This window comes from Miscanthus floridulus, chromosome 2 (genome assembly GCF_019320115.1).
Source record: "Miscanthus floridulus cultivar M001 chromosome 2, ASM1932011v1, whole genome shotgun sequence".
Classification (NCBI taxonomy): Eukaryota; Viridiplantae; Streptophyta; class Magnoliopsida; order Poales; family Poaceae; genus Miscanthus; species Miscanthus floridulus.
The window spans coordinates 25,835,507-25,847,271 of record NC_089581.1 but is presented as its reverse complement, the minus strand read 5'-3'; the positions used below and the strand labels follow the sequence as shown (position 1 = coordinate 25,847,271).

Below are 11,765 nucleotides of genomic sequence, written 5' to 3'. Positions count from 1 at the left end.
AGCGGGTAGATATTTTTAAGAGAGAGATACGAGTGACGTAAAGAGGAGGATGCAGGCTTGGTGGGGCTCAGAAAGAAGGCATCGACCCTTGGGACGTGCGCCCCTAGGCATTACTGTTTGCTCAAAGATACCGGCACAATTGTTGATGGGATTGACTCTGCATGCGACGAACTCGTATACCCTTGATCGACCTGCTCGGACTTGCTATGGTAGCGCGGATTGCCACGTCCAGCACGTCACCTAGAGTACGCGAAGGCGAGGCTCTAGATAGGGGCAATGGTCCTTGCCATTTTGATCACGATCAGACAGAGGAGAGCATACCTGATCCTGCGCTGTAGCAAGCATGCGGAGGCTAAAGATCGGCGAGAGGCCGAGCAACCCGTTGCTTCGGTCGCCCAATGGCTTCCTTGGGCGAGAGGTGTGGGAGTTCGACCCCGCCGCGGGCACGCCGGAGGAGCGCGCCGAGGTGGAGAGGCTGCGGCAGGAGTACAGCCGCAACCGCTTCACGCAACGGGAATGCGGTGACCTCCTCAAGAGGATGCAGGAAAGTACAGTACATGCATGCTTTGATGATATATACAGTATATACTAAAACAATAGCTTGATCGTCCTCTTTGCTCTTCTTCTTGATTGCCTTTTTGCTGCCCTTTCTGTTATTACCTTCTTAGATCGCTCGCATCATCAGTTCCATCACCCGTGTTTTGTTTTACTTATGGCTCGTTCGGTTACAGCAGATTGAGACAAGGAATCATTCCAGTTAACAAAAGCTTATATAAATTAAATAAGAATTTCTGGCCAGAATTCTTCCTGGGAGTCGTTCATGAGAAACTGAACGGTGCCTTAGGCCTCGTTCGGTCGAGGATGGGAACGATTCCTGTCCGGGATTCCTTCAATAATTTGAATAGCGTCGGAACTGTTCCGGCCAAGAACGGCCAAAAACAGAGATAACCGAACGGGCCCTTAATAGTTTCCTTTGCCAATTTGTGGAAGTGGAATCCCTTTTCTTCAAAGATTGTGCTTGGTGCATCAATATATGGATGACCTCTCTTTTCGTACGGTGGTGTTCCTGTGTTCATCATTGGACTGTGTTCACTATCTATAAGGCGTTCTAGTTCCACTGTGAGTTGCGCGACAGTTAAAAGAACCTGATATCACCTTAACCACGGCATCATCTTTTGATTCGGTTTTTTTTTCCTTATGTTTCCCGTGATGGTATATAATAAAACCCCAGGGCATCGACTGCATAACCACATGGTATTGCTGTAGGTTTAGCTCCCTTAGTTAAGGGACAAAGCTTTAGTGACATGACTGTCACTATCACACACATCCATCACAACAAGTCACAGCAGAGCAATCAGTCATAATATGGACTTATGGTAATAAAGCACTTGAATCAGTACGGTTTGTTTTTATTTTCTTTTTTGGTTGCTCCTTGGCTGGAATTTTCACCATCTATTTGCATTTTATTGAGCTCTAAACCAACTCCCACATCCAAAACACATTATCAGCCTCCAGACAAATGTTACCTGAAACTGTCGGACCTTGAACAGGACTTTCTTTTGCTTGTCTTTGCCACCAGCAGCTTGTTAGCCTGCTGGGAGCACTTGATCAGGCACTCGTCCATCACTAGCATGTGACGGACCTCCAGATGCACGTCTTTCATGCCAACTTAACCATGGCCAACTTAGTTATAGATTTATAAATACTTTTTAACAAGTATACACCTAAATAAATCTATAACTAAGTTATATACGATTCAATGAATATGAAATTTTTACTACAGTTTAAGCATACAATAATTAGCCCACTATAAAAAATTTCACCATAATTAGACCATAGAAATTGCAGCTATAAATCAATTACAGAAAATCATATAGTTTAAATCTACAGCAAAAATTTTATACTAAAGCATACCTATTATATGTTCACTCTGTAGATCTACTCATGTGGAGTCAAAAAAATTGGATTTTTCATTTTATGATTTTTCTGTGATTTAATATGATTTTTCAAATATTCAGCCAAAATAAATAAAAAAGAAAAAGACAAAACCGCCTTTGAAAACAACTTATAACCGGCCAGGGAGGTAAAACAAACGGTTTTAAAAGTTCAGGAAGGTGGTTTACACGGTTTTAGAGTTCAGGGAGGAAAAACAGACTTTCACAGGAGTTAAGGGATGTAATGTAGACTTTTTTCTAATAATAATAACTAAGCCTTTGGTGGGCTGAAACCATTGCCAAGCCCAATTCACACCTTGTCATCCCACATATTTTGGTTTGTTATTGAATTTTGAATATTTTGCTCAAAGATTCAGGCGCAATTTTTTATGGGATTAACTCTGCATGCAGGTCCAGCACATCCCCTAGAGTACGCGAAGGCGAGACTATAGATGCAGGTCCAGCACATCCACGTCAAGCGTATGGGCCTGGATCAAAACTTTAACGTTAGGAAAGAGGTTGGCGTGCCTCGATGTAACCCGTAGCCATGACAGGCCATACCTGGGGATTCACATCAAGAACAGTGTCGGCGCGTGCCGGTGCTGTTCTGTCTAATCCTCGTACGGAAGCTGACAGGCGTGTCAGTTCACCACGACGTCCGTCGGGACGGAGTGGAACACCATGACCGGCAGATGACGCCTATGCATGGCGCTAGTGACGAACAAGGCCGCGACATGGAGCCATCCCTGTTGACATATATAGGATCGGCGGGACCCGCATGAAGAAGAAGGACCCGGCTACCCTGAAAGTCTTCTTCTCTCTCTCGTTCTTCTTCTTTTCCTCCTCTGTAACCCGCGTTTTTCCTTCGCCTATAAAAGGGGAAGCAGGGCGTCCCATGAAAGAGGATCTAGAACACAAGAGCACGACACGAGCACATGGCTGAGCGGCAAGCGAGCTCTCAACACTCGTTCACTCTTTGCACCAGAGACTTGGGATCCTCTCCCTCTCTCGTCTGTTTGTAACCCCTACTACAAACCAAGTGCCGGTAATACGAGCAGCAACGAACTGGACGTAGGGACGTTCTGTCCGAACCAGTATAAACTCTTGTGTCCTCCGAACACATCATCCGAGATAGACGCGTAAATACAAATTTACTCTTCGGTGGTCCGAAAGTACCGACAAGTAGTGTACTAGTGTTCTTTTCCAACCAGACGTGTTGCGAAAAATAAAGTACTTTGTGCTAACTATTTTTTTCGGCTACAAACTGAACAGGAGTATGTTGATAGTGGCAGGCCACATGCTGTGAACACTGCACAGGCGATGCTAGCTTTACTTTACGCTGGACAGGTTTAATTTGCGCTCCACCCCCACCCACCCACCCACTCCGTTTGGATATAGCTGCTTCCCTAATGTTGATACTGTGAGCAGGTTGAACAAGATCCAGCGCCACTATACCGTGCTGCAAAAGAATTAATCAACATGCAGATGGAGAACGGAGAATTTCCCCAGCAAGTAAATGTTTTTCCATAAACCAAAATAGAGTATTCCATGCGTATATTAAATATAAATTGAGTGATTTATTCAACCAGTTAGGAGAAATATGGCCATTATGCAATTTCATAGTGAGTAGATATCGAGTGAATTAGCAGGACTAAACTACTAAAATGTAAACAAATACTCCCTCCATATTTTTGTTGGAAACTGGGATTAATATGTTTATGAAACCTTGTGGCTAACAAAAATGGCCATGATATATCTAGTGTCAATATATATGCCTTGGAACTAAGATAGAGAAAATTTGTAAGCATGTTTAATTTGCTCATACTTATGAAGAGAGATGCACAATTAACAAGGAGAAATAATTAAAGAGAGAACTTCATTAATTAAGCCACATATCAGCCATATATTTTGAAACAAGATGTCAACGAATATAAGCCTTGCTTTTTGAAATGGAGGGGGTAGTAATAATGTTATTCTACCTGGTTTGGTTTTATAAGCGTTAGCATGCATGTTTGGATGAAATACTAGAGAACTCCAAGTAGACCAAAATTTGTGGTAGCTCTTTAGTGTAATGTAGGTACAGAGATCAGCAATTAACTGTGCGTGTCATTCGGACTGACATCCACTTCCATCCTGTTCCGTTTTGTTCAGTTCATCTTGTGGTTGCTATCTCTGAACTCTGAAAAATGTATGAATATGAATTTCAATTTCAGGAAATTGTTGGCAACTTCAACTCCTCACTTTTCTTTAACTACCCCAACTACCGGAACTTATTTCCCATCTGGGCTCTAGGAGAGTTTCGCCGCCGACTTCTTGCAAAAAAGGTTTAAGGTGGTATCTTAGGCCATTTCTATGAATTGTATTTGGGATACAAGTATCCATACATATTATATTGTATTGTATAATTTATGAACCAAGCCCGTGGTGATGGGAATGTAACACAAAAGAAAATTTGTATTTACTAAAGTATATATTAATCTTTGTAAGATTATCACAAATTAGTTGATAATCATCAGTCATCTGGTTCTTCAAATTCAACAACAATAATGCAAAATGTTCTTAAGCCAAATCTCTTGTGAATCTGTCACAACTATATCTGAAAAATAAAATCAGATTCTCCCCTGCACAGAGAACAAAAAAAAAAATGAGAACATAGATTTAGAGCATATCTAGTAGTTTCCTAAACCCATTCTCAAGCTCGGTTTTTGCCATGCAAGGGAATAAACACTTTCCAACAACTGCATATACGAATCGCAAAAAAAAAAAAGCATATACCTACTCCTAGTTCTTACACGCTATGGAAAATTAATTGAGCACTGCGCACACATATGAATGTGGATATAGAGGACTCCCGATGGGTCTTATGATGGTTTTCTTCTCTTCCACAATTTTTCTCATAGTTTTCTTGGTTGTCTTCCTCTTTTGTACTATAGCCCGTATCCCTATAGCTGGTGTCTGCCTTGCTATAGCAGCCACACCTAGCTGACAATAGTCGCGCCTAACCTAGCTAGAACTAGCCCAGACCTGGCCGACTATGGCTAGCTAGCAACAGCTGTGGCGGGCTGCTGAGGTTGGCTACACCTTCCTAAGCGGGGCCTCCAGCTAGTTACCCTGGATGTGTTAACGGGTATATTGCTTCTCACTAAAAGAATAACGTCTTAGATCCTAGATATATATAAGAAAATATAAGCACCCATCGAAGTAAACGATTAACTCACTAAGGGATCGTGACGTTTAAGAAAGAGTGAATTAGACAATTTAAAACTCTAACTCTAAATTATGACCTATTTTTCTATTCTTAGCAACACGTATACAAAAGATAAACTATCTAAATGTGCAACTACGATTTGCTAGTGTGTTGCTATCTCTACCGTAAAACAGAGTTATGCAAACAATGTAAATGCAGAAGCTAAAGAGTAAGGTAGAGATATACAAACTCCCGTCAACGACTTCGGTATCTTTACCGAGGTATCAAGAAGCGTGCAAACTTCTCCGTAGTCCTCGTTGGAGCCCCTCGTAAGGAATCCCTTGCAAGGGCCAAGCTCCCGGTCGGGTAACTCCGTGGATAGCCTCGGGCCTTCTCCACAAGCAAGTGGGTCTCCGACGTGCCTTCCGACAAGCCTCTCCCGGATGCTTCCCGCCGTCTTCACTATCAAGGTTCCAGACGAACCATCACGAGCCTTATTCCCTTCGGTACACGGTGGCGGCCACACCACAAACGCGGTTGGTGTGATCTCGTAAGACTACAAGCTCCTCCGATGTACAACAATGGTGCGTGCAAGCATCGAGTGATAAGAGGTATGCAAACCTCACTAAACACTAGGCCTAAACCTAGAGCAAGCGCGTAAGCGGTGGTCTAATCAACCTAAGCACTTCGTAAAGCACCTACGCTAATCACCTAATGAATCACTAAGCACTATACAAGTGGAGATCACTAAAATAATATATCAGCACCCTTGGTATCTTTTCTCAGCTCTCCACATCTCAAATGGCCGGTTAGGGGGTCAATTTATAAGCCCCACCAAGAAAGTAGTCGTTGGGGGTGAAACTCAGCTTTCTGCTACTGACCGGACGCGTCCGGTCGTCTCGATCGTTAGAGCGTGCGCGTTGATCGGACTCTGGACCGAGTCTGGTCTCACTCGATCGGACACGTCCGGTCGCGCTGGCGCTGCTCTGAAACCTCCCTGGACTCGATCGGACGCTGTACTTTGTATGCCCGGTCGTCTAGTGCCGCTGCGTCCGGTCACGCTGAAAATATTGCCGTGACGAAGAACAGTGTCATCGGTGCATCCGGTCACTGCTTCGCTCAACGTCCGGTCACAGCTGCTGGCGCCTGCTGTTGCCGAGCAACTGATCGGACGCGTTCGGTCACCTCTGCCGAGCTCGTTTCTTCGTGATCTTGCATCCAGCTTGGTTCCTATCTTCGTGCTTGGACTTTACTTGATATCTTGTGTCTTCTCTTGTGCTTCTAGGGTCTTGCTTATGGTGTTAATCATGGGATCATCATGTCGCCTTCGTCCAAGTCACGTCTTGCACCCTATTGAACTACAAAATAATTACTTGTAAATTTATTAGTCCAATTTAGTTGTGTTGGTCATCAAACACCAAAATCCAAAGTAAATGGACTTAGGGTCCATTTTCCTTATAATCTCCCCTTTTTGGTGATTGATGACAACACGATCAAAACAAGCAAATAATAAAAATTTAAAAATTTAAAAACTATTTACTTGCTAGGATGCAATACAAAAGGGGCAAGGTTATATGATGCTAAAAGATACCACATGTAAATATCTTTAAAAACTTATCTTGCCCTTGCAAATATCTCCATGTGGCATTATGGATTTAAGCCTTCCCCTAACTTCATAATCCACTATCCTCCCTTTCTCAGACCATTATCACTTGTAAATTATTATGATCGAGCTTGCTTTTGGTCCTACAAATTCTCCCCCTTTGGAATCAAACACCGAAAAGGAAGATATTACTAGCACAAGGGATGGTCAAACTTTGTAATCCTTTGTATGTGGAGTGGAATAGGTCACAAAATTTAACTCTCATATTACATAGACTAGGCTCTCCCTAAATATATGCATACATATGATGAAGAATGTAGTTTATGCATAATTGGCAAATTAATGCTCAAGGGAGTTTAATCTATATAATGCATGGAGAAAGCATATAAATACCAAAGTGAAATCAACATGATGATATTGATTTAGGAATACCACATGTGGAAACTAATTTGATTTATACCACTTGCAATAGGTGGTGGATATTTGAAGTATGATGCTTAACTCCGGGGACTCCATTTTCCTTGCAATAAGACTACTACACACATGATAAGCTTGAAAAGATGTTAGTCTCAAATCATCCAACTTATAGAGTAACACCCCCTAAATTTGTGCACACAAGTATGGAATACTTATAGGAGACATGCACATTGATTTTAGAATAAAAAATATCACTTGAAAGATGATATCACATGAATGTGAGAATCATCTTCGAAAGTGATAGTTGGAAGAAATTATCTACAATTTGGACTTTGGCACATATTAGATGAACAATTATAAAACAAGCTATGTGTCGTGCTCCTAAACAATTTAAACCATTTAGGTTTGCTCCTAGGGTTAAGAGTGAGACCGAGCCAGTCTACCATAAGATATACCTAGTGTATGCATGACAAAAGATTTAAGCATGCAAATGCAAACCTAGGCATAAAAAGGAACTAGATGTTAATTGGAATTGCAAGAAATTAAATCTAGTTACCTAACATGATAAGGGGAATTTGAGTCCATAGTGTTCACTAACTCACTTGGCAATTGACATGATCCAATGTGATGCACCCATACTTTGCCAAGTCTCCAAATTCTTCAAAGTCCATCGGACTTCTCACTTCCCTTTCGGGATCCAAACCTTCTTGGTACTCTTCATGTTGAAAATGATCTCCTTTGGCACCCAAATGCGTTTAGCCCCATTGCTGGCTTGCTTATTCACCTTGATGGCCACCACCTTGTCATTTTTCTTCTTCTTCTTCAAGAGATAAGGTGTGGAGGCCTTTTGTCCACCTTGTTGGTGTAGGTGTTGGAGAGCTTGCATGTTTCCTTTTTGTTTTTCTCTTTCTTCTTAGCTCCTCCCCCATTCTTCACCTTGCACTCATAGGACTTGTGGCCTTCCTTGTGGCACACGTAGCAAACCACGGTTTGTCCTTCATCAAGCTTCTTCACTCCCTTAACGGTGTTATCTTGATGATGTTGGGCTTGCTCCGTTTTGCCTTTTACTTGAGTCAAGTCTTTGGTAAGGCGAGTCACTTCTTGCTTGAGTTGCTCATTCTCTATTGCGACCTCTTGTGTGCATTTATCTACAACAACTTTCTCAACACAAACTTGGTTGCACAAGGGTGAGTCTAAACATAAATCATTGCAAAAAGTAGAAGCATCCTTTTTAGACATGGAAAAGATAGAGCTTTTCTTTTTAGGTGCCTTGGTGAGGGTTGTACCACCAGCTTCAAGATTAGCAACTTTATTAGTTAGCTCATCATAATGTTTGCACATGATTTTCATTTTAGCAAACAAACATTTATAAGCATTTTGTGAGCTAGCTAACTTTTTCTTTTAATTTTTTATTTTTCTTTACAAGTTGCTCATCATTGATTGTGCATGAATTTGTTGTTGCACTAGCCTCAAGTTGCTCAATTTTAGTAGATAGTTCAATATTGAGATTAGCAAATATCTCATATTGTTCAAGCAAGGTTTTATATGCTTCTTGTAAACTATCTAGCTTTTCTTGCAATATTTTTAGCCTCTTTTGGTGGCTAGTGCAAGCCTTAGCATATTTAAGATTTTCTTGCACAAGTTCATTAAGAGAAGGAATTTCATCATCACTATCACTCTCACTAGAGAATGAGCTTTCGTTATCTCGTGCCATAAGGCACACATGAGAAGAGCTTGATGATGAGTGCTTGTGGCCTCGCCTCTTGTGATGGTCTTATTCTTCACTTGAAGAATCATCACATGACCTTATTGATGTGAGGGCTTTGTCCTTGCATCCCTTCTTCTTTGTCTTAGGTGTGGACTTGTTTGGACAAACTTTCACAAAGTGTCCCAACTCGCCGCATCCATAGCATCTTTTCTTTTTTTTTGCTTATTTCTTTGATTGGTGAAGATAAAATCTTGAATTTGGATGAGCACACCCTTGACATTGAGCCTTTGGATCATCTTCTTCACCTTCTTGATAAGTTTGATTGATTCTTTATCAAGGTCGGAGGTAGAGAAGGAAGATTGATCATCATCACTTGATTCTTCATCATCATCATCATCATCCTCATCTTCTTCTTCTTCACTTGAGAAGCTTGAGCTTGAGCTTGTCTCAACTTGCTTGCCCTTCATCTTCTTTTTCTCACTACATGCAAGAGCTTTGCCTTTGCTTGATGACGAGGCTTCTTCTTGACCCATCTTCAGTGATATTTCAAATGCCACTATCTTGCCAATGACTATGGCCGGGGTCATGGTGCTCAAGTCCTCCATGTTGTGAAGGATGATGATGATGCTTGCATATTTCTTTTATGGTAGAACAGAGATGATCTTCCTCACGATGTCTGCATCATCTAGCTTCGTTAATCCTATTGAATGGAGCTCATTGATAATTAGATTCAAACGAGAATACATACCACGAGCAAGCTCATCATCATTCATTTTAAAGAAATCATAATTTTGTTTAGCTAAACAATGTTTTTGCTCATGGATATTAGTTGTGCCATCATGGAGCTCTTGGAGTTTAACCAAATTTCATGTGCCGTATTTAAAGTGAACAATTGGTTAAACACATCCATGCTAAAAGATTCAAACAAACAGTTTTTAGCTCTAGCATTAAAATAAATTTATTTTTCTTCGCTTTTTGTGGGTTTATCGAGATTCTTAATGGGTTTCATCCCATCACGAGTGACTCTCCAAACGCCCAAATCTACCGCCTCAAGGTGACAAGTCATTCTAGCTTTATAGTAGGGGAAGTTAGTGCCGTCAAAGTACAGAGGCCTAGAGGTATCTATCCCAACCACTCTAAATAGCATCGGCTCAACAACGGTGAAGCCAAAGGTCTAAATTGAGCCAACCGGCTCCGATACCACTTGTAAGGGACCGTGACGCCTAAGAGGGGGGGGGGTGAATTAGGCAACTTAAAACTCTAACTCTAAACTATGGCCTCTTTTTCTATTCTTAGCAAAAAACTATGCAAAAGATAAACTATCTAAATATGCAACTATGATTTTGCTATTGTGTTGCTATCTCTACCGTAAAACGGAGTTATGCAAACAATGTAAATGCAGAAGCTAAAGAGTAAGGTAGAGATATGTAAACTCTCGTCGATGACTCTGGTATCTTTACCGAGATATCGAGAAGCACGCAAGCTTCCCCTAGTCCTCGTTGGAGCCCCTCGCAAGGGCCAACCTCCCAGTCAGGTAACTCCGTAGATAGCCTCAAACCTTCCCCACGCGCAAGTGGGTTTCCAACGTGCCTTCCGAAAGGCCTCTCCCGGATGCTCCCCGACGTCTTCACTGTCAAGCTTCCGGCTGAACCGCCACAGGCCTTTGTTTCCTTTGGTACACAGTGGCGGCCACACCACAAACGCGGTTGGTGTGATCTCATAAAACTACAAGCCCCTTCGATGTACAATAATGGTGCGCGCAAGCACCGAGTGATAAGAGGTATGTAAACCTCACTAAACACTAGGCCTAAACCTAGAGCAAGCACATAAGCGGTGGTCTAATCAACCTAAGCACTTCACAAAGCACTTACACTAATTACCTAATGAATCACTAAACACTATGTAAGTGGAGATCACTAAAATGGTGTATCAACACCCTTGGTATGTTTCCTCAGCTCTCAACATCTCAAATGCCTGGTTGGGGGTCTATTTATAAGCCCCACCGAGAAAGTAGCCGTTGGGGGTGAAACCCAGCTTTCTGCTACTGACTGGACATTGTTGTCGTTCTGACCGGATGCGTCCGGTCGTCCCGACCGTTAGAGCGCGCGCGTTGATTGGACTCTAGACCGAGTCCGGTCTCACTCGATCGGACGCATCCGGTCGCGCTGGCGCCGCTCTGGAACCTATCTGGACTCGATCAGATGTTGTACTTTGTGCGTCCGATCGTCCAGTGCCGTTGTGTCTGGTCACGCTAAAAATATTGCCGTGATGAAGAACAGTAACATCGGTGCATCCGGTCACTACTTCGCTCAGCGTCCGGTCACAGCTGCTGACGCCTGCTGTTGCCGAGCAACTGATTGGACGCGTCCGGTCCCTATAAGGGCCGCGTTCGGTCACCTCTGTCGAGCTCGTTTCTTCACGATCTTACGTCCGGCTTGGTTTCCATCTTCGTGCTTGGACTTTGCTTGATATCTTGGGTCTTCTCTTGTGCTTCTAGGGTCTTGCTTTATGGTGTTGATCGTGGGATCATCATGTCACCTTCATTCAAGTCACGTCTTGCACCCTATTGAACTACAAAACCATTACTTGCAAATTCATTAGTCCAATTTGGTTGTATTGGTCATCAAACACCAAAATCCAAAGTAAATGAATTTAGGGTCCATTTTCCTTACAAACTCATACGGTCACCATGAGAAACCTAACTAGTTGAGCTGCACTCAGTTTTTATATGTTAACTTTTTTTTGTCAGCCTCCCCTAAGTATAATTCCTAGCTCTGCCCCTACCTGTGGCACTCCACAACCTTGGGTGCTTGCTAATGACTCCTAGCCATCTAGGAGACTTGATCTCCAAGAGTAACAAATGCTTTCATGAGATCTTTAATTGCTACAAATGCTCAAGATTTGGCTTGTGAGCAA

General features: G+C 42.4%; 1 protein-coding gene across 1 annotated transcript; it reads left to right on the top strand.

The window, feature by feature from the left end:
• Positions 1 to 343: 343 nt before the first annotated feature.
• On the top strand, positions 344 to 4,357 carry LOC136536238 (achilleol B synthase-like). Its single transcript, XM_066528602.1, has 4 exons — positions 344 to 553; positions 3,207 to 3,281; positions 3,363 to 3,446; positions 4,148 to 4,357. Exons 1-4 carry the CDS (start codon positions 344 to 346, stop codon positions 4,262 to 4,264), a joined length of 486 nt encoding a protein of 161 aa, XP_066384699.1. The 3' UTR covers positions 4,265 to 4,357.
• The last annotated feature ends 7,408 nt before the right edge of the window (positions 4,358 to 11,765 follow it).